The following is a 24225-nucleotide window of genomic DNA, read 5'->3' as shown; positions in this document are numbered from 1 at the left end:
CCATGTGCAACCTTATCTACTTATACCTTATGACCCACTGTAGCATTACGCCACGTATCCAGTTCCCAAAGTGGACACTGTACCCTTATCTATGTATCTCCATCATAACAGCTCAAATAGGAAGAAAGTGACAACTGTTACAAAACGATGACAGTATAAGTGACTCAGAGTATAGGACAGGTAAAAGTAAGCTGAAAACAGAAAGGAGGATCAACATAGAAAATCAACACCCCTTCTCACTTTGTACCAAATACCTTGGAACACAAGTGCTCATGCGTTATCCTTCCCAATACTTTGGTACAGATGTCGGCTAGGTTTTCCGCTGAAGGAATATGCATCAGGGTTAAGTTCCTATTTTCCACGTTCTCACGCGTGAAGTGATATGCGATGTCAATATGCTTTGTAGCATTACTAATCGGTTTGTTGTTCGGAAGGTCAATGGCAGCTTTACTGTCACAGTAAAGAGCCATCGGAAAATGGTACAAGTCTAATTCTCGTAGGCCTTGTCTCAACCAAAGGTATTGCTTGGTTGCTAGGACCAATGCAGTATACTCTGCTTCGCATGTTGAGTGTGCTACCGTACGTTGCTTCTGTGCCTGCCAAGAGATTACAGAATCTCCAAGTAAGAAGACGTAACCAGAGAAGCTCCTGCGAGTATCTAGGCAATTCGCGTAAGAAGCATTACAGTACCCAGTTACTGTTAACTTCTGGCCCCAAGGGTAAATCAATTACTGTGACTGTGTTTCGGATAGGTACCGAAGTACCCTCTTTGCAGCCTGTAGGTGTGCTTTATTGGGATTGGAGTTGAACTGTGAAAGGAATGTCACAGTGAATGCGAGGTCTGGTCTAGTACCTGTTACAAGGTACATCAAGGATCCGATGAGTTGCTGGTAATTCTTCGCCTCTACCAATTCATCTCCTTTTACCGACTTCCGCAAGAGGGTACCAGAATCGAGTGGTGTGGTAACAGGATTGCAAGAGTCAAATCCAAATCGCCGTAAAATCTTATTGATGAAGGCCTCCTGGGAAAGTGTTATTGCAGTATTTGCTTGCTCGGTTTGGATACCTAATAGCCAATGTACGTTACCCAAATCGTTGACTTTGAATTCGGACTTCAATTGCTGGATAGTAGTCTCCCTTAACTTTTCAGCATGCCCAAATATGGTAGGATCTTCAACATAAACTGCAATAAACAGCTCATGTGATTGGTGAACAAAAACACAGGGATTAAAGTCGGAGAGGGCGAACCCAAAGGGCTTTAAGAAGTTTGTAAGCCGAAAGTACCATTCACGAGGGGATTGTTTTAATCCATAGATGCTACGATTGAGCTTCGCGACATAGCTCTCGCGGTAAATATTAGGAGGCAGGTGCATATACACGTCTTCTTTCAAGACTCCATAAAGAAAGGCAGTCTTGATATCGAGTTGACGTGGCTTCCAACGCCGTGCCGCAAAGATAGCTAACAGGAAGCGTAAAGACTCATATCGTGCAACCGGAGCAAATATCTCATCGTAGTCCACTCCATGAACTTGTGAGAAGCCTTTTGCAACGTAACGGGCCTTGTAGTGGACAGGTTGGCCGCGCTCATCACCCTTTATCTTGAAAACCCACTTCCCACCAATAATGTGACCATGTGGAGAATTTTTAACTATATCCTAGACACGACTTTCATCCAAGAACTCTAGTTCCTCAGTCATAGCTCACTTCCAATGCTCCACCTCAGTTCCTGCAACTGCATCATGATAGGTGCTGGGTTCATCTATATCATGAATACATATCAGTGCAGTAGCGGTTGTACTTAATACTTCATCTATGTCGGTCCCATCATCGTCACATGTGGATTGCGAACTCTGGGAGGAATCTGTCAATATGGAGTCGTTTGTATCATTATTCAAAATCGTAATCGCCATACCCCTTCTGGAGGTCGTACTACTCTGCCATAACGTGTCGGGTAGTCCTTGTCTTGGTGAAATGACTGTGGAGGACGAACAATAATCTGTGATCGTACATAAGAAAGGCCCGGTGCGTCAGTCATTATCTGATCCGCAGTATAGTGACTGTGATTCAGTGCTCGCATATCCGATAGCACCTGCGAGCTGTCCTCACTGCCTTCATCTGCCATGGAGGGAGTATCAGTCGCTGGTGGTGAAGATGGCAGTGGAGAACTGAGACTAGGTGTGCCACAGTCTTCATTACTAGCAGCCCAGAAAGGGGGACCCAAGAACCCATCTTTTTTACCGCCCTGATGTGCCCGCAGGAAAAGCTCAGTTACTTTCGGGTGACCTTTGTCATACCACCCATTGGCCACATCGGGATGTCGGTCCATCCAGGCGGTCCACATGGCATCAGTTGTGAATCCTTCCTTGCTGATATGATAGGACAAGTTTAGAGAATTCTTATTGGATACAATTGTAGAGCTACCAATCTCATTGCGGATACGCATAGCTGTATGAGTAGCTGACTGCCTAACAGAATGGTATGGGTAGTTGTTGCATAGTGGAAAGAATACATTTGCCGAGACCACTGTTCTGGCAGACTGTGGAAGAAACATGCGATAATGATTTCCAGTATCAGTATATCCGACGAACAATCCTTCTTCTACAGGAGGTAGCAATTTAGTACCTCCTCCTCGTGCACACTTAGGAACATGTACATATGCCTCTCGCCCAAAGGGCTGCATGTGTGCAACATGCAGCTTCTTTCCAAAGAACGCTTCGAAGGGAGTCTGCTTCGACAGCGCTGAATGCGGTTGTCTATTCTTGAGATAAACCAAGGTGTATACAGCCTCACCCCATAGCCGTTTCTCACTAACTGAGAAAAGCATAGCTCTAATGCCTTCACCAATTGTACGATTCAAACGCTCAGCGATACCGTTGGATTCGGGTGAGTATGGGGGTGTAGTTTGATGTTGAATTCCTTTCTACACAAAGAAGGACAACAGTTCACGGTTCACGTATTCTCCTCCATTGTCGGTTCGCATTAATCGGACTTTCAGATTGTATTGTGTTTCCAACATCTGAACGAAATTCCGAATCTCTTGCGTAGTATCTGACTTCTTTCTTAGATGTCGGACCCATGTATACCTTGTGGTATTGCATACAAAGGTTATGTAATATGTGGCCTGACCAAGACTGGGTACAGGAAACGGTCCACATAAGTCTGAGTGAATAAGATGGCATATTCCCAGATTTCTTTTTGGACATGATGTGGGTTTGTGGCGAGTGGACTTTGCAAGAGTGTAGGACTTGCAATAGAAGGTAGGCGGAATGGGCGGAATCACAGAGGAGCCAGTGTAAAGTCCACTTGCTTTAGCAAGTGTGGTAGGATCTGGGTGCACCAGCACTTCATGCCAGAACTGATAGGTCAACGAGGAGTGAGGAACAACCTCACAAACTCGTGGGAGACCACCTTCAAAGACAGCTAGAATCATCAGCCTTCCATTCTTTTCAAGTTCAATTTCATTTCGTTTTCCGCACATCTCATATCTCTCCAACTGGAGCTTTCTCCATGACAACAGTGGTCGTTCTAAAGCTGGGACATAGAGAACATATTTCACAATAACTCTAGATGTACTTCCATCCTTAAGTACACAGTCTAGCATCACTTTTCCCTTCTATTTTATCTCCATTTGCTGGTTTGAGCTGGATCTGACAAAGTTGGAACAAACAGGGAGGTCTTCGAACCGTCCTGCATTAGGACACATGTGAGAGGTGGTACAAGTGTTAAAGAAAAAGGACTGTTTGCTAACCTGCTTTTGTCGTTTTGTAGTAACATGCGCCTCATGTTGGGATTTGGGGGAGCTAGAACTTCGATTTTCCTTATATGATTTGAGGCAGTAGCACTCGGACCACAAATGACCATTTGCTCTATTTGGGTAGTGTTTGGTACACAAAGTACAGACTTTACGCCTATCAGTCTGGTTGGGCAGTTGGTAATTTGGAGGATGGTTTCGAGTTGGTCTTTGGGTAGTCGATAGTGCTATGATGGTATTAGTAGACGAGAGTTTTACATCAAAGTCTAAATCAAGCAGTCATTGTTTAACTTCTGCAAATGTGAAGTCGTCCTTAGTTGATAGGTTGTCAACTATATTCTTTTGATGTCGAACTAGGAAACCCAGAAGGAAATCTCACTTCGCTTTGTCTTCCTCCAAGAAGCGAGCGAAAGTCTTGCGGTAAGAGTCCTGTGAAGCTTTGGCTAACTTGTGTAGTCTGAGCCACTGAGTTTCAAAGTATGATATGAATGATGAGATGGGTTGTCCATGATCGTAGGTCGTGGACAAGGAGGAAAAGTTGGTAATTTGTGATACTAATGCATATCCGGTATCACGGTAGTATTCAGTTCGTAGGTACTTCCACATCTCATGTGGATGGCCAATCACGACGATCTTCTCCAAGATCTCTGAAGTGACTACCTGAATGTATATAGCCGAGGCTTTATGACACAGTTAATAAAATAGGCTATGTTCGAGGGAGAGTCAATGTTTTTCATTATCTTTTCTACGTTGTCAGAGGTGTCCTATATATACAAATATCTTCTCGTACAGCGAACCATTCTTGTGTTTGCAAGCTCACACCATCTGTCTCTGTTGTCATGAATCCACAGTGTATCCAACCGCTACCTCAAAGTTCTTCGGAAACCTTCTCCTTGTAGTATCAGACAATTCCAAAACACTCTTGTTACTTCCAAACGTTTCGCAGTAACCTAGTGCTACACAAACCGTAGCACCATTCAAGTAGACTGAATACTAACGCCCTAGTGCTCTCCAGCTCCTTGCTCATCCAGCATCACTCCGACAATCCTGCAACAACTAACTCCTGCCCCAAACATCTAGCGTTCCTTCAAAGCACACTAACCCTGGTTCATTCAAACATCTTTCCAACCAAACTAATGCATTACCGTTTCACACCGGGTTACAGACCAGGTAACCCAGACCAGAAAAGGCTTCGTGAATTTTAACAACAGTGTACTATAAGCACTTCATCCTCATCGGCATCCACTCCTGGTTGCAGACTATCTACAACAATCTCATGACATTTTATGCCTTTCCAGACCAGCGTCATGAAGGAGGCCCAGATGGTATAGTTGTCTTGTCCAGTTAGGAGCTTGACATTATCAAGATTAATAGTAAGCGGTTTGTCTTCCCGAATGCGAGAATGAAAAGTAGACGAAGAAAGGTTGGACATCGGTGCTCTAGAGGTTGACGGTCGGTCTGGCAGTGGTGGTAGGTAAGAGTACGAGGGATCACTGATTGACTTTGATCGTGATTAAAACTGATCGCTCCGGGCTCATAACCTGTGAATATTGGATCGTGGAGCAAATCCTATTGAGAGTGGAAGCCAGTAAAAGTGGTCAAACATGTTGGAAAGTCAATGGACGAGTAAATGTAAAGAACCTCAATTGTCGCTCATACTCATCGGTAACACCATGTGCAACCTTATCTACTTATACCTTATGACCCACTGTAACATTATGCCACGTATCCAGTTCCCAAAGTGGACACCGTACCCTTATCTATGTATCTCCATCATAACAGCTCAAATAGGAAGAAAGTGACAACTGTTACAAAACGATGACAGTATAAGTGACTCAGAGTATAGGACAGGTAAACGGAAGCTGAAAACAAAAAGGAAGATCAACGTAGAAAATCAACAGTAAGTGCTGTAGAGTCTATAGATGTGAAAAGCCTGACTAGAAATTGGTACAATATAGGTACAGGTCACATCTTCCCAACAAATGATTTGATATTCGATTTTACTGTACATCCATAGTTATTTCACTCGAGAGAGCCTTGGATGGCAGAGCAGGACGGGAGAGCTTCATGTTACAAAACCGAGCGACCCCTCACTCGGTAGAAGAGAAATAAAGTATCCAATGGCAAAGTGACCTATACCTATACTAATAATGCCTACCTTATACTATTTCGGAATGTTGTCTTGCGTCATTCAGCGCTCGCATTTCTGGGAGCTAGGATAGGGAGGTTCTATTTTTCAGGATACTGTACACAATGCTGGGAATAAAAAGAGACAAACTCTTTGATTTTTGAGCTCCTGTTCTTGTTCCTTTTGGGTATCATGCCACGATTCCTTCATTGGGAGGAAGGCCTAGAAGACCACAAGGTCCGGCAGAGCCCTGAATGTGTTGGCGATGGCCTATACTGCATCTCCAGTTTACCACGATTGCCTCTCCATTGCCGCTTCAAAATGACTTTCTTTGCCCTCCTGGTACTCCCTCACGCCTGGAGCTCTAGAAACCACTAGATTATCACAGCTTCTTCCCCATTCCAGATAGCTCACAATACTGGTTTCTCGCGTGTCCCATCTATTGCGTCGACCCGGACGCTGTCCCCCTCAACATCTATAGCATAGCCATGAATCCCGTGTGCTCAAGCTTATCAACCGGAAGAGCAGTGTACTACAAGTACAGTCCACAGGACTGGCATCACAACTCTCAACCTCAGCTACCGAAATTGCGAGGCCAATGGTACTGGAAGAGGTGACGCAATGAGCGATGGTGGTAGTCCTGAATGCACAGTGAAAGGAATCTCTGGTGACTTGATGTTTTTTTTCTGGGATGACATCTGCCGGGACTAGAGGCACATGTGAGAAATAAACATGTCAGCTCCGTGGGGCAAGATGGAAACCTATTGATGAACGAGAGGCCAATAGATGTGGGACGACATTTAGCAATCACCCGTGAGTGGCTCTGAGGAGTACCACGATACCCTTGTCATGTGGCCAATACCTGCAGGAATATTATTTCCCCACACGCCTGTTTACGGTATGTAGTCCCGGGCACTAGTTTGGTATTTCTAGTAGGAGTGAGATGTTTTAGCGCTTACAATCCAGACCAGGGTTCCGAATAGTCCGACCGGTCAGGTCTTGGAGGCAGGACCAGACCTGCCAGTCCTGGTCGATACCGTGACTGGAGCTGGCTAACTCGGGTGGTCCTAGAAAGCTAACTGACTAGGCATTATTGCTGGTTTGTAACTTGTGTGAGGTTCCTCCCCCACACCGGTACTGTTCACCGCTATCTGCAGCTCTGAAACAGCTTCCTGAATTCTTTCTTTATTTACATAATAAGTGATTTTCCCAATCCTTATTCTCAATTCTGAGTTGGATGTTTGACTAGGTCTACTAACCCCTCCTTCATACAGCATACTTCCAGTAATTTTCCACGATACCGATTCCGTCTGGAGCCGTGCTCGAAATATATAGTAGAGGATCAGGTTCCGGATCTCTGTTCTCCTATACTTTGTATGCTTTGTCGTGGTGTCTTTGCGATGGCTTTTTAAGCTACTCTGGATAATAGGTTGTCGTGGATTCTAAAGAAATTCTAGGCTTTGACGGAACTGATTTGACACGAGAGGAATAAAAGATATGGAAAGAGACCTGTTAACCTGCGGCTTATCCTTCTACAATGGCGGCTTAGTGGCCGTTTTTAAATACAAAAATAGTAGCCAATCTACCATGAGTATCCCTATCAGGATCCCGTCTTCTCCGCCACTCCACGCTCGATCTCCTTGCACCTCTTTCCAGCTTTTACCTTACATGTACTGTTTTGTCTCCAACACCGCGGTTCTTCCCTATCCTCTCCGGTTCTTCGCTATCCTCTCCGGTTCTTCGCCTCCTTCTCCGGTTCCTTGCTTTCCTCTCCGGTTCCTCCGCCGGTAATTGTTCCGCCGGTCTTCGTCCTTATTCATTCTTCACCGCGGTTATATCACTCACTGTTCCGGTTGTTTTCATTTACCGCTGTTCTATCCGAGTCGCCTTTTATCACACCATAACCCTCTCCCACGCTTTTAACGATTGTGAGCAGGAAAGGAAGAGGCATGGACAAGCTATGGCTCCCGCATACCTTTAGAGTGTATCTTACTATCCCTATTTAGGAATCAAAATTCTAACACTATATTCCTGATAATAATAAAATGCAGACCAATGTGCACACAGCAGCCACAAAACGACTGAACAGTAAGACTTGAAGATATGCCTTGCGATACAGGGGGGGAGAACTCGTGAGAACCAAATTGATACTGCAGTGAGAAAATATTCATTCAATAACTATCAGAGTTCCGAATAGTCCGACCGGTCAGGTCTTGGAGGCAGGACTAGACTTGCTAGTCCTGGTCAATACCGTGACTGGAGTTGACTAACTCGGGTGGTCCGGTCCGGTCTGGACTGGTCCCAGACCGGTCTTTATAGAGTGTTGCATAGTCATGTAATATAACTCACCTAATGCTCTGAAAAAAATTGATATTCGTGAATCTATTTTCACTGCCCTTAATCTAAGCAAGGCACTATTTCCATTTTGAACTATTTCCATTCTGACTCTTCTGAGACTCTGCAGTATAACCCACGGAAACGATGGGTTTAATCAAGAAAACCTTTATTTGAACGTAATAAACTGATAAAAATAATTAGTAAAAAGTAAATAGAATGCTAATTCGGTCAATGGGCCGGGAATATCCTATTGCTTGGCGGGCCTGGTCAGACTAGTCCTAGCCTAGTCAGTCCCATAATCCGGACCGTCCAAGTCGGTCTAATTTCCACCATTAGACTAGACGGGACTTCCGACCGGACTAGCTGCCCAGTCCAGTCTTCCGTGGACCATTCGGAACCCTGATAACTATCGAGCATAAATATCTGTCTGGTGGATTGTTGTTGCAATTAGTTGTAATGCCACAAAGACTGTTGGCGCAACGATATAGCTGTTAGTTTTTCTGTATTAGTCTTCCTTCCGTGTTCTCATTTAGTCTGTCACTTTTTCTTTTGGTATTCCCTTATGCTGTGTCAGTTCCTGGATGGGAACTAGGCTACGTGGCTGAAGACAGATATGCAACTTGATGACGGTATCCTGGGATGTGGCACTGATCATATAAACGCCACGGTTTGTCATTGCTCTATGGGATGTCATAGCACTGTAATTACCGTCTCCAATTACGTATATTATCTCGTTTGTATCTTAATATCTGTTCTCTTCTCCAGGTATATGTGGTTGACACTTGTCCACAATGAAGGGGATATAAGTGTACAGTTTCTCCGCTATTAGAAGAAAATCGAGGCTCTTCACATCTACACATTGTACCTTTCTTTCCGACAGGCGCAACAACCTGTACTGGCTTCCGATTGCAACTTGTCTATTCCTACGACAATATTTTTCAATAGCGAAGACTCACCCATCTTTCACCCACTGCACTTCATAGCCTAACTAACCGGTACCTAATACCTCCATCTACCACTACACCCTCAGACGTGTTGCTGGCCCCAATCGCCTCTTTCGTGGCTGGTAGAATTAGCTTTTACTGCAAATCATATGTGATGTTAACATAGTGAACTTATAGAATTCCACTTGTGAGCTGTTTTGAGAGGCAGCAGGCTATATGTGATTGTTATAGGCAAACAAAACGTCTTCGGTGAGCATATAATCGGCCTCACCGTGCTGTTAGTTTGGCTCAGGTAAGGAGATATCGTTAGGGTTGAGCTGTGACGGCTCCAGGAGCCCAATCTGCGGAGGATATAATTTCTTTCAATGACTGTTGCTGCAGTAAGGTCATCCACATCGCTGTGGCGCATATGTTCTAGATGTTAGACATATTCTCCTCTCCACCGCTTAATCTAGATTTATGTTGTCTCTCACGGTTGCAAAAAAGACGCGAACGATCTGTAAAGCGCCCACTGAATAGCTGATCAACAGGTGGGCGTCTCCAGTCAAACGTCATCGTTTTCCTATCAAGTATTATGAGTGGAATCGGGGTGGTATCGGGACGAGTTATATAAAGAGACGAAAATGAATATACTAGAGACAGACCCGATTTCTTTGTGACCTTCAACCCCTTCAAACGGTGCTGGAGAGGGCCCCCTAAATACATGAATCAATTTCAACTCTACCGGCAATCTTGTGAACAAAGTCACACCATTTGTTTCATTTTCTCACCCCATCGGTTTTACCCCTCTTCTCCAGCAGACTCCCCCGTTTCAATATACATTCCAACCCCTCACTTCGCATACTTCTCCGATTGCCTGACTCCGGTGAATCCTCCGCTGATCTTCTAGCATGTTCTACGTGATAAGATGATAGGCATAGTGTACCGTGGAGCATCGGTGATTAACAACATTTCTGTTACGCCACAGTCGACGACCACAGTCTGCCAATCAGTGCGGTCAGGACGAGATCGGAGAGGTCTCAATGATTCATCGGGTCCTTTTCCTCTACGTGAACTATAATAGGTCGTACTCCCCGTACTAGTCATTTTGGTCACCTGACCGCCCTCACGTATCTTGTTCCCAGTGAACCCAAGGGTACATTCCGTCGCTCCTTGTGTGCGGGGCGGACAGACGGCAGTGCAAGTGTGGACCCCCTGAATGGATGGGTATTATGGCGTCCGTCCAGAACACCTCCGAGAATGGATGGGAGAGCCCGGCAGTTTTCACAGCGGGGCGCGATACTGCTGGTTTCTATGGGTGACGGCGGATGACGCCGGGCCACGTAGGTATTGACCGGGCCGTGGAGGTAATGACTGCGGCGTGCGGATAACCGCCCACAGATACCTTTCGTTCTATGACTGCAGTGCCCGGCTGTCAACGCTTTGGACGGCCTTCTTTATACGTGACTGACGCCATGCCCTCCAGTCCCACTGACTCTGCCCTGGACGCCCGGGACTATAGCCCGCCGCAAGGGCCCTGTAGCGTGCCTCTGACGGCTGGGATCGCTGCTAGTTCAGGATTGTATTCACAAAGTCCTTGGCCACCATTCCGTGTACAGGGCCCACCATATCCTTCCTAATCAATCGGGGGGGGGGGTTGTTCTGGTAAATAAGGAGGAGTATTTGTAGTCGGTTGTGCAAGCAGAAACGATATTCGCAAGCTGGCTTGTGGTCAATGCGGAAAATAATAAGTAAAGGGTACGGTTTCGTCAGCGTTACCTGAAGCCAATGTATGAGCACGTGAATGGATAGATCATTTGAATGAGTGAATACAACCATATCCACGATGCCCTAGACCCTCTAACCCTCCGGTAAGGTGAAAATATTGATGTCCCGGGTCCCTTCGGCTCTGTGCGTTGCAAGCCATCCAATGGGTCGGCGCTGGCTCTTTGTTTGGTTCCTTGGGTTCGTTAAGGGCCTGTTTGGATAAGATGGTTCCTTTCCGTTGGACCATACGAAAGACCATTGCTTTCCTTGTCGAAACGGTAGGAACAAAATTGCCTGCCATTTGGTAAAAGAGGCATTATAGCAACCTTTCCTTTTTAAAGAGGTGCGTGGCAACGAGATGGTTGCTATGTAACATTTTTAGCCTGAATGTGTTTACCATAATAAAGTAATAACTTTTTCTGTTTCTTGTAGAATAATTAGAGAAAAATAAAGAAACTTACATCTTGAACCATACCGCCACCAATCCATGTTTTGATCTATCCAATGGCCAGTAATAATTATATTGGACCAATTTCCCAAGGGGTAGCAGTTTTCAACAGATTCAGAGTTGAAGGAATAGGCGGGCGAGAGCAGGTCCGTAGATAGATGAGTGAGGAGTGTCAATTCGGAAAGGTTGGGGTAGGGGAAGTCAGAGCGGCAAATTTAGAAAAACCTTTTCTCCAGTCAACAAATGGTTGACAGTTGGCAACTAGCTTTTCTACCCGTCGGACCATTTGGTAAGGGAAAGGTCGCCACTTCATTTTTTACCAAACAGGCCCTGAATTGTCTCACGCAAACCACCCTACAGGTTACGGGAGCTATATATATCACGTCACGGGCTGCCAGGAACCACCGCAACCAATGGCTACGGGGTGAGATTCGTACTAAATTATACAAGTTTGTATAACCAGTATAGTGCCGTATAAAAAAAAGGGCCATCAAATTATCAAACCTATTCCACTCACCAGGTAACTTTTTATTCTCGCTCAAACTGCTCATGTAGGTATGAAGCTAGGAGTTGTGGAAGTATTTTGCTTAAGAATTGCATTGTCAGGTAAGTTGTTAATTTATGAGAAATAATTACTAATACATAACACTGAATATGTTTCTCTACGTGGTACCTATAGAGGAGACCTATACAGTAGGGTACACAATTCGGGCTTTCGAAATGTAGGTCCCGTGTATCTAGTATGGTTCAGGTGGTCTATACACAACATCTCGCGCGTTGGGTTGGGGGACACACGGCACCAACCTCGCGACACAGAACCAGGCCACATTCAAGCCAGCTTGCAAGTATGACATGCTAATTTTGATTTTTAATTTTTAATTCCAGAAGTATCATCCTGAACGATGATATAATGCAATAAAGAGGTGAGATTTAAAGGAAGAGTTAACAAAGGAAAGACAAAGGATTATATGATAGCTTTAGAGAGCTCTGAGCAACGGGGTGGCTGACGTATCCTATGGTGGCTCGTGGGGCGGCTCAATGGAGGTTGCCACCATTCTATACCCGGAAAAGGACTCTGTGGAAGCCCCGCTGGATCTAGTAAAAGGCATAACAAACGCACCCGTTGTCCTCTCTGGAGCACCGGCACCAAACAATCACCCGACGTCCGCCGAACTGAATCGCGTTATGTCTCCTAATTCTACGCTCAAAGACGCTAAAACGAGGGGGTCACTATCACCGCTCACCTCCCCCCTGCCTACATCGACCCTCGAAACTCTGGATACCATTAAGAAGGCGGCTCAAACCTCTCCCCAACCCCAGGAAAGACGTAAACGCGGCGCATCAAATTCGGAAATACCTACCAAGCGCAGCCGAGTTGCCGGAGAGTCCCTGCTGGACGATACTGTAATCTCCAATCTGATCATTCCTCGCGCAAATGTCGATATTGAAACCCACATAGAGAAGGTTTCACGAGCTATTCAGTATGCTAGTGGCGTCCCTGAAGAAGCTCATATGGATATCTTGCGTGGCTTACTGTTAGCGCCGCCAAACTATTCTAATCCCATGTTCTGAGAGAGATCTGCTAACACCATGATTAGGGAACTTGACCGTGACATGAAGCGGCATGCCAAATTCTGGACAGATAAACTGAAGCAGTTCAGCATGGACTTCGAAGAGGCGAACATGAAAATTATCCAGCGCGACCGCCAGTGCGATTGCGATCATTTATTCGCTGGGAGGGCTGCGGCCAAACGAGAGCCCAAGGGTGACATCAAGGTGAAGGCAACGACTTCCGAAATGAAGCTCAACCGTTTTGCTGAATCAGAGGCGAGGAACGAGAGAGCCATGAGGAGGGGAAGACAATAAGTTCAATCACCAGAGTCCCCACCCTGTGGAAGTCGACAACAATGACTAGCAACACTGCCCATTCATTATATACCTTTATTGTTGTTTTCAAAACAGAGTGGGTTGGGCGTATCGGTTTATCACCCTTCTGCCTACTTAGTGTCTTTCCCTTACTTACGCTATTTGTTTTTCTCTCGTTAAATTTGCTGCTTATTCTTTCCTCAACATCCCCGGTTTCCTTTGTTTTCGCTTACTTTACGATGATCAGGGCTCGTTTACTGTCTTTTCGGTTGGTGTTTAAGCGATCAGAATTGCCCTCTTGGTCATCCTCCAGCATAAAAAGCCTCCCATGTTTATTTCTCCCGTTCGTTGCTCTTCGTTGCACTACCAGTTTCCTTTATCTTTCTCTTTTCCGCTCTCTGTTTCATTATCTCCATTTCCCGTCAGATGCTGGTTTGCCAGGCTGCTTACGTACGGAACGACAGAGTACCATAATATATTATTGTCGATTTAGTTGCCATTCTGATGGGACTTCTGGGAGCTACGATTAGGTATCTGTGGACCATGGGGATAGGTTTGGGAAAGTCCATTGTTACCTCATCATTGCGTCCTTGTGTTTTCGTGTGCCTTTATATCTCCTCGTTTATTGTATTTTGTAATCTACCGTGTTTCTTGGAGACTAGGCTATAAACCTTCCTCGCGATTGAAGCAGCCATACAAGCTACAATAGTATCAACACGTGAAGTTGTGACATTTGTATGGGAGGGGGAAGTAATTGCCGCCCTCAAAATGTAGCAAATTATATGAGAGATCACACATTTTGAAAGCTGGTATAGCTCACGCGTCCAATTTTAGTAACCCTATACTACTTTCCTCCGTATACATTCCATGTTTTTGGTACCAATAATATGTTTTCTGGTATTGATACAGAATTGTCTGTATTTGGGAGTAAGTGTGAGGGGGAGTGAGTGGTATCTCTGCTTCAGATAAATTCCTTCTTTGGTAAAATTATGAAGCGTGGTTTGAAGGCAAAGATTCACATATTGAGATGCCAGGATTTCTGTCTCTCGCACTGGTTTAAACAAACATCGATTGTATTATAATAAGTTTTCATTCGCACAAACAGTGTGAATCCTGTCCGAGTAAGTTATCCTAAATCATTGGCAACCGATTCGACCATTGAATCCTGGTATACCGCGTTGCAATAGATGAACAGCTTTTTTTCATCAGGCTCTTCCGGCCGGATATACTGTTATGCGAGAGGTATTGTCTATGGCATAGGTTTTTCCATACAAATGATGACATGGAGCAGGTGTTTGGTACAACAAAGAAATATGCCCGGTATTTTCATGTCACTATCACCACGTTATGGCACAATTTTCCGGTCAGGGGGTATGGTATCATACCCTTTAGTCGGTGTTTCTAGCTAGGTTAGAGTGTTCATACCTCTGTAAAACAGGTTAATAATACATATCGCTATCTCGTTGGTATTTTTGGATTAAATTTAACCCCCGGTGCTTTATAATATTCCTCCCTTGGCATCCATTAAAGCTTTGTCGTGCAAAACGCACATACCCCCAGAAATGTGTCCCCAACATCTTATCAACATGCCTACTCTTTTGCGACCATTGGGTTCATAAAAGATATATTGTGCCAACCAATCGGGGACCAAATGCCGGCAACGCTGTCGAGACATCCCAGCAAGGCAAGATTGAGAAAGGTCTCGGGCTTAATTGAGCGACTATTGCATCGTTGATCTCGTAGATTGTGACCATGTCTGCACTTGACGTGGCTATTTGGCAACTATACATTGAGCAGCAGATGCCGGAAGCGTTGGAATAGCGCTCGGTCACGGGGTGGGCTGCGCTCATCTCACTTTGTGTGGCCACTCGTCACTCCTAGTGGGGGATGCCCTGCTGGCAATGGCAACCGCTTGGCGTAGTGGCTTCGGCAAGGGCGCTGAGAGGGTCCTGCCAATCCAGGTCCTGCAATAGACGTCTTGGCACACGTGCTGGAGATAATAGAGTATGGTTCGGGCTGTCTATACACAACACCTCGGGCGTTGAATTGGGGTCACCTTGTCATCTACTTCTTGTATCATAATTATCATAGCTACAGAATATCTGAGACCCAACCCCGAAAGAGGCTAGACCCGGATACTCTTTTCCCTATCTCTACTGCGGGCGGCACGACCTCAGAGCCCCCCTCTGTCGTGTCCCGTCTTGGTCCTTGGGTTCCCTGTGTTTTCCCGACCGGTCAAGATCAATCCGCCAAACGAAAAAATGACCGAGCGGATAGAGATGTTGGAGGGTCCAGCCTCGCAGGGGCCAGCACGACGCAACTGCGTCTGCAGGACTGTTCCGCGATGTGCCTCGCCAGATATAGGCCATTCACGCCTTCCATACCAGTAGCTGCCTCGTAGGGCATCTGTACCCACAGGTTCTTGCAAGCGCTGATTATCCCAACAGATCAACCCATGTCCGAATTTCCAAGAGCCTTTCCATCACTCATTGAATGGCTACCGAAACCAACCCCTAATGTAAAGATCAAGGAAATTACCGACGGAAAATGGTTCGATCTTGGTCCCGAAATTAGACCACCTGGGTGATCCTCATATCTCAACGCTAATGAGAAGTCCTATAGGCTCCTACCAGGTGTAGCAAACTTCCTCAGGCTGCTTAAATTTACACAAAAGCGGCCTTGACCGTTCCCCCCGGTGGTCCGCCTTAGCATAGTCGACGGCTGTTATACTGTCCTCCTATGAGCCAGGTCCGCCATAGTCGCATGCTTCCTACGTATGCTAAGCCCGTAGGGCCCGTGATGCAGACAGGTTCACTCGTTATGGGAGATGGGAGACGCCAAAGGTCTGATATTTTATGAGAATCGAGATTCACAAGGCACCCTTTGAGAATTATCATAAACTATTAGATACGAGATACACTAGAGAGACACGTCCCAAAATTTCACAGTACAGCCTCCCTCCATACTATCACATTAAACAACAGCATTGTCACCACACCAATCGCCACCAAAACCCAATTCATTTCTTCAAGTCCAATTCGCAGACACAGCCTTTCAACCACTCCTGGCGCCACGATTGCCCCGATCGGAGCCCCAGCCAATGCTAAGCAAATAGCGAAGAAATTCGTCACCGTCTTGTTGCAGCGGGTCCACGTGAGGGCAATTGTAATAAATGACAAACAAAACGAGGCAGGGGCCATGAGTAGGACATTTAAAACGATTAAGGAGACCGGGGCTTTCGCCTTATACGATATCTCAGCGATCCCGATAAGGTGTATAATTGTTGCGACCGAGTAGAAGGTTACAATCCAAGAAGGGAGTCGCCGGTTGGCCGTAGATGTTCCAATTATCACGGCGCACATTGCGGAGATCATCCCGCTAAACATCGACAACTTTGCAACGGTTGCAATCGCAGACCACGTCACTCCACTGGATTCAGAATAGTAGCTTGCGGAGGCACGATAAGAGTGTGTCGTATCATGAATGTAAGACCACTGATTATAGAACTCGGGGCGGAGCTTACCATGGCATATAACCGCTGTGGGAAAGGCACTGTTCGTCTTGAAATCGAAGGCAACTAGGAACAGACTCTTACAAAACGTTAAACATTGTTATAAAAATCGCGAGAACTAGAGGCCAAACTCTCCATCCACTAACAGGCTTATCTCTGCCATCATTGCCACTCTGCCTTGCGGCGGTGCTGTCTGGAGTGATCTTGGGTGTTGGTGGTGGTGTTTTTGCTTTGTCGCCCTGTTTAGCGGACATAGTGACTGCAGCAAACTCGTATTTAGAAGTGAATTCGGTTAGCGCTTCTTGCGCAGATGCTTGCGTTCAAACTGCAGCATATGATTTACTGAAGCTCTCGCCTACTGAGATTTGTCCATAAGCATTGCCAGATGACATGGGAAGTTAAGCTCGGGAGCATTCACAGAATAGAAGAGATATTTCGTCAGAGCCGGCAGGGGGGCTGTGTCCAGTACTGCTGATGGATCATTAAGCTGATCAAGCTTGCCTACGTGAGCAGTATTATATAGTGCAATGAGAACCAAACCGGGTCCCACAAACCATCAAACCCGATGTATAATTAGTAAATACCAAGAATGAATTTGGAAGAAGAAAAAAAACAAGGTGGTAGATAATCCTGTGGAGAAGCTTCCAGGGGGTTTTTCTTTTGGAATTGTGGGTTTCATTGGATGACATTAGAGGTTAAAAGTGCGATTTTTTGCTAAGAGAGAAACAAGGGATGAAACGTACGGAGAGTCATGCTGAAAACAATGGAGGAGAATGAATGACGAATTATGATATTGGGTGAAAATGTTTATAGTTATAGGTATGGATGTGGTGCAAAATCTGTTTGTTGCATAGTGTTGAGGATCATGGATATTCATACCTCTCACAACAGTATATAATATGACATAATATTATGATGTTTTGGAGAATAGATAATACATTCACTACCAGCCCACTATGTGTTGTCTGGAGATGTATAGTATCAATGGACCATATTTGTTGAGTCTTGGCACAACTGGGATCGGTTGCAACGGAATTCTTGTTCCATCGGAGGACCCGCCTTTGGCCACTTTGCACCGTACATGATGTGGCGGTACCCTAGGACTTTGGTTCCAAGAATCGCGTATTTGGCCATCACACGAAGGCAGGGAATTATTCCGGGGATGAAGCCAAAAGACGCTCGGAGGATATAAACTTGTGTTGCGAGTGGTAAACGATCGAGATCAGGTCGATTATATCGTTGGAATTTGGGGATACCAAGTTGTGCGTCCTTGGCAACAGCACTCATGGTAGCGGGCAGGAGAAAAAGGTCAGGGAGGATACGGGAGACCTAAGTTGGTCTGGGCAAGTGGGAGAGCTGAACAATCACCAAAGGATCACAATCTACCAATCGTCTCAATGGCTAGCGTGATTCGCACCGGGAGTGCAGCACAGAATCAAACCAGTGAACCCACGGGGCCATCTATCCATCGTTGAATACTATCTGACAGACCCAGGCTTTTCCAAAACAAAGCCGGGCCCTTCTATATCACCCGGCCATTCATCGATGATGGCGTAATTTTGTCTTAAGCGAGATCTGTACCATCACGGGCATGTTTGGCCCTATTGTTTCATTCCAGGCGATTAAAAATGGAAAACCTGAAGGCTGGCCAGCTGGACATCTGGCCGCTCTGACTGGGGCAGCGCTAAGCCGAGACCGGGTGGTAGACTCGGCGCTGCCAGCTTTTGACGGCCGCCAAGAATGTCCACCGCATAGACCCTGGCTTTTCAAACCATTGGCCAGACTACAGACCCGTAGTCCGGATGATGGCTCCGAGTAGCCGCTTGGGCTCACGGGGCAGGGCCGGACCGACAAAGGCCATTCTTTTCACGAGGGCCGGACTATGGGAAGCGGCACTTCCAAAGCGAAGCAGTACCCGTCCTAGGTCACTCACGAGTGGGTGATTCAACCGAACACTCTTGTCACAATACGGGGACATATTTTGTTATTCGGCAGGAATAATCGTTTACACTAAAAATCACGGGGTGAAAACGTATTAAAATGAAGATTTTTAGTGAGCTTTGAAGCGAGATAGTGTCTTGAGTTAGGAGGGTATATGGACGGAGTTACATTGATGTGGGTGGTCACGTTGATCGATTGTTAGACAACATAGTTTTGCTTGCAGCAAGATCCATAGAACTAAGAGCATGCAATTGCCCTATTTCCGCGTTCCTGGAGATTAAAAGGCGAAAGGAGTATTCGCTGTTCATTCCGTGGATAAACTCCAATTGCGTGAGCATCCGGTGGTGTTCGCTAAGCGTTCGCCAACAGTCCTGCAGGCATCTGCCCAGAATTGTAATCCGACAAAGGGAGATTTTGCGAACCAATTGCCGGACTGACGGTTTCGTACCACTAACGCTGATGATGGGTAAATTTGTAGACAGCAAATCAGCAGATTCTCTCAAGTTACAGTATGATATCTGAGGGACTTTTGTTTCCAACGGGCTTCGTCGAAAATGTTGAAAATCACCAGGTTTGCTTGTTGAAAGAGGTTACGGAGATGACCACTGGATTGTGGACCGAGAAACCTGGTTGGCGGTGTATTTACTGTTTTTTTTGAGGATAGTGTGAGGTGCAAGAGCGTGTTTGGTCTAGAAGTAAAGTGTAGCGGGAGTGTTTGTGAGGTTTCAGTAGCAATGAGAGTGAAATTGTTGAGTGTATTGGATTAAGGTTGGCCAGTAGCTGAGAGGTGATTGTGTAGAACTAGCGTGATTAGGAAACACGGAGGATACAGTATGTGTATTGGGACTGTTAAGGATCGCTAGCGGCATGGAAGGATGGAGAGGAGTTATGGTCGGGTACGAGCTTTCTCATATATAGGACACCTCCGGTAAATTACAAAGTATAAGGACTCCATAATTATCTCTCTCGCAGATTACCTTTTCAACAGAAAATATGTTGGGAGTCAGTCTACCACCAGATGAAGTTTTTTCTTTTTCTTTTTCCCCGCCGCACGATGTCCGGTTCACCGACACCGGCGGAAATTTTTACAAAGGCCGCCTCCTACTCGCGACCCCAGCCCAACCCCTCCACCACAGGATGTTGCCGCCGCCCAGACTGGGGACAGTCCCACGGTTGGACCAGGTTCTAATCACCCGGCAAGTGACCTTTCACATTACAGCGATATCCGTAATCTTTATTCTTCCTTCATCTTCTACTCCTGTTGTACTTTTTACCCTGGGAGGACTGGTAAGCGAAACCTATGCATCCAGTTTTAATTGGAAATTCCAGCCAACAGAAGCCTAGATATTATCCTACCGCCCAGACCTAACAGCCTCTACAGAAACCGAAACGAAGAGAAAACCGTGGCCAGATCTCTCCGTCGACTCCTTCGATTTGATAATGGTCAGTAAATAACGATTCATTTAGACATTGCAAGAGATTCGAAGTTGTTGGACAGATTCAGTGATGATCCAGGCAATGTTTTCAAATACAAGACCCGCGGCAATACTCCTGAGTCATATGTTTCTCGAGTTCTGGAGGTGCCAGTTCTGGGCGGGAGCGGGATACATCGCGGGAGGGAATCACGTGCCGGATATTCGCTTCGCACATAACATCTTCCTTGAACAATGGAGATAAGCATTTTTTGCGCATTTAATATTTTGGAGGGCCAAATGTTTTTATTGTTATTTTTGTCCTATGCAACATTTGCACCATCAGTGGCAACTAAACCCCGAGGATTTTTTATTACCCTCCAATGTTCGGTTATTAAAGCACCTCAACATCCGTCATTCTACGAGACCACAGCCCATATAACCGAGACAAGACGACCAACTACTGAAGTAGTGCTAATAGGAGAGATACCAGCGTTAAAATCTTGATTCAAATCTTATCTGTTGAGAATCAGGTGTAGGTGAAAGAAGGCATTGGCCGTATGCTGGCTCAGCCATGCCAATAATAAATTCTATAGAACCCAGGGGCTGGAAGAACTTGAGAGAGAAAAGGAAGAGTACTCTCTATCAAGATGGTGTTTACGAGAGATAACATTGAAACTCAAACCCCACTTTAGAACGGTGCCGCAACTCACAGCAAGGCCCCAACCAATTACTTCCATTTCCTGGCTAAACCGGGACTCCAGCTTCTCCACCCTCCTCGACATCCTGCGGTAGAAGCAGATTCAACCAAATCGCCACGCTAATGGATATTTGAATACATATTCATTAGTCCCTGCTTTTGCATGACCGTTGAGGGGCACTTTGGTTAGGGGTTCATGCTAACTCACAAAGCGGTTATGGCGAAGCCGGTCTTCATGATAAGGTGGATGGCATCCAAGAGCGCTTGCAATGCGCCACCCCGGTCGTATGTGAAGAAGTGGCTATACGGTGTGAACCCTCAGTCACCGACGTACCTCACAAAGGATCTAATATTGTTCCCAAGGGCATGAAGGAAGACTTACTCAAACCATGTAGGGATGAGGGTAGCTCCGTATCTGTGTTATCACATTACCTGTTAAGTCTGTATTTTCTCAGACAAAAGGGAGAGGGCATCCAGGTTTGTCTACCCCAATGCCAGAGCGGCTGTCAGAATGAATCTGCCTAAAGGGATTCCGAGAGTTAATTCCTGGGGCCAAGAATTTGAAATATCTATCACCGAGTATGAACGGATCGAGGAAAGAGCGAGAGAGGAATAAATGGGGGAAACTGAATGAAAAATCGCTTACTACGACGTGTGAATGGCATGGTTGACGCAATCCTCATTCCTGAAACAGCAACTGAACAGAACTGTGCTCAAATTAGCCAGTGGCCTTTTGTGTTCTTAGGTTATCTTGGGTAACACAGGTAGTTTACAAGGAATGTGGTCATCCCGCCAAGGACTGAAGGCGGGATTGCCACCAGCGATGCCGCAAATTTCGAGAAGATTCCCATAAGTATCAGGAAAAAGCTATAAAGGTACGGGTGATTATAATTAGCTAGTCACCTTCACGAAAAAAGAAAGAAAGAGCAAATGCAAAGTTTCACAAATTACTGACCAGCATCCATATCCAGCTCCCCTGTTTGCGCACCGAGTGAGAGCGATGACGCCCTAATTTTTTGTTAGCTGACACGTTGTGGGAAACGGGATGGTCAGGTAAAGGGGTAATCCATGCGTTATTCTGAGCGTACGTGCTCATGGGGGTCATGGTGGCTAGGCTTGCCAGAAATCCGTTGATACCATCGGCCAAGAGACCGCCCTGGATACGTGAGTCGAACATTTTACCATCAACATCGAGTTTGGAAACTGCTCAATTATAAGGATTTATCACACTCTGAAATCAAGCGATGACATCCGTACCGTCGCACGTTGCAGTGACATCTCCGATAACCTCGCACACTAGTATTACATAAACCGCTAATGTCCTGCGAGTCTATTAGCAAGACAGTAGTGGGTGTTCTGTAGAGACATACGGTAGTACAAGTGGCCCGTATATTGAGAGCTTGAACGTGTGAACCCAGATAAATGAAACAGCAGGAGCCTAAACCCAGTCAACACAGGCAACTAGTATCCACATTGCAGCTTAATCAAACTTACCAAATCAATATTCATTTTGGAAAAGTACCCGGTGGCAGCGGCAATAACGCATCCCACTAAAAGGCCAATGGCGACGCTGGTAGATTGCATAATAGGACCTGAATTTCACTTAGAATAAAATCTTCCGAGAAGGCGTTCGGTTCGTTTACTCCCAAATCTCTCGCAGATAATTATCGTAATGAAGACGGAGAATCCGAGCCCTGGTAAGCGAGCTAGTTAGAACCCCCTTTCCAAGATCAATTGCCTTTCACAAATTCTCACCGATAAACTGTGCAGACCCCCAGGGCAGTGGATGAGGAGCTCCAGTATTTGGACATAAAGAGAAAAATCCCTTTTCGGGCATCAAAGCGCACGGTCCACTCCCTCCAGCCCAATTCTTAAAGCCCGATGCAATCAATTTGACACCCACAAGCATCACAGCCGGTCCAGTTACCAGCGGAGGGAAGATCCTTCGAAGGACTCTAGGAGGCACGAATGAAAGGGCGATTTCTAAAAGCGCACAGACACATCCTGTTCCGAGAATGGCTCCTAGATTAACTCTGCGTAAGAACTTTGCGCTCGATCGCCGAACCGCATTTTTCAACACTTACCGTAACCGTCCGGACAAGGTAACCTCACACTACCTTGACCCATGGGACCTGACATCTCTCGAGTTAGGTAAAGTGACGGTTGAGGTTTGTTTTCAAAAGCGTCACGTACACTGTTTCACATGGTTCACGGTTAGGAAGGAAATAGTCATAGTTGGCATATCTGGATCTCACCTGTCCATTTGCATACATCTGATCCAAAGCACCCTCGGCCACGGGTATAATCGCAAACGTGGTTCCAACTCTGTTGTGTTCAGAATCGTCCATTTCTGCCTTTCCTCAGTAGACATCACATTACTCACACAGATAGAAGGCCAGTCCCGATGTAATAACTACCAGCGCACGTCGTGTCAATTATCAAAGCCTTTGCAAAGAATAGCACCACCTAGTTTCACTCCCCAGGGCAATTGGCTCCGGGGACGTACGGGGTTCCCCAGATGTGGAATCTAGTAATCTGAATAGCTGACAATATACCGCAAACAATCAATGAGGTCGAAACGAGGTACTGTTGGACAGCAACTGGAAGGTTTGCACCCCCAGCGCCTCCTAAGATCATTGGTGGGGTAACTATTCCGGCCACCATTGATAGAGCACTATTCACAGACAAGTGTCATGTTAGAAAAGATCTCAACGGGGAGGTAGGATTGTATATCATGTAATGAGCATGGGGACAAGAATAGGATAGGTGGGAATGTTGAAACGTAACTGCTGAAACCCTAATAGCACCGCAAGCAATACTGGCAACTGGTCATCTAGTCCGAAAAATGGGGCAGGTCTGCGTGGCTCCCTCATAAACGGCAACCTAGGCTACATTTTTGGATTCAGTCATAATAAGTATTGGGTCTTACTTTCCATTATTTTTCTACCATGTAGGAATTTTGTAGGGGCAAAGCTGAGGAGTGGCTGCATATCGGTTGGTGGGTAGGGAAGCTCCTAATTCACATACCCTGAACAAAAAGACATAATCGTAGTTCCCAATAAGCCGCTCCCTGTCAGAATACAGCATAGAAGGCGGTTATTAGAAATGATATGAGGCGACATTAATATGGCACGAGCTAATACCAGATACATAGTGCGGGGTTGAAATCGAGAAGGAGATGCACGTACTTTTTCAATAACATCTTCTTTGCGCTTCGTACACGTTCTCTGAACGTCGTCTTCCGTGCCGTCGAGGGACCAACTTGATCGAGTTCTGCCATTGATTTATCTGCGGTTGACTTAGAATAAGGTGTCAACACAAATAAAAGGGAAGTGCCGACAATAGGAGATCGGTAGGTTGGTTGTTGTGGAAACAGAAGCAAGACTCACAGCGATATTAGTAGTCCTGATCGACTATGAAATTATGATGAAAGGAACAACA

The 24225-nt window shown here is 45.8% G+C and overlaps 1 protein-coding gene across 1 annotated transcript; it reads right to left on the bottom strand.

Annotated features, from left to right (window-relative positions):
* Positions 1-21356: 21356 nt before the first annotated feature.
* GSTUM_00011512001 (uncharacterized protein) lies at positions 21357-23657 on the bottom strand (the record flags this gene model as incomplete). The annotated part of the gene is made up of 12 exons (XM_002841952.1): positions 21357-21491; positions 21558-21651; positions 21740-21792; positions 21827-21987; positions 22042-22106; positions 22155-22222; positions 22279-22376; positions 22428-22478; positions 22540-22815; positions 22997-23109; positions 23261-23458; positions 23572-23657. 12 exons carry the CDS (start codon positions 23655-23657, stop codon positions 21357-21359), a joined length of 1398 nt encoding a protein of 465 aa, XP_002841998.1.
* Positions 23658-24225: the final 568 nt, after the last annotated feature.

The sequence above is a fragment of the Tuber melanosporum genome (genome assembly GCF_000151645.1).
Source record: "Tuber melanosporum whole genome shotgun sequence assembly, scaffold_86, strain Mel28".
NCBI classification, from domain to species: domain Eukaryota; kingdom Fungi; phylum Ascomycota; class Pezizomycetes; order Pezizales; family Tuberaceae; genus Tuber; species Tuber melanosporum.
This window is presented reverse-complemented; position numbering and strand designations above follow the sequence as displayed.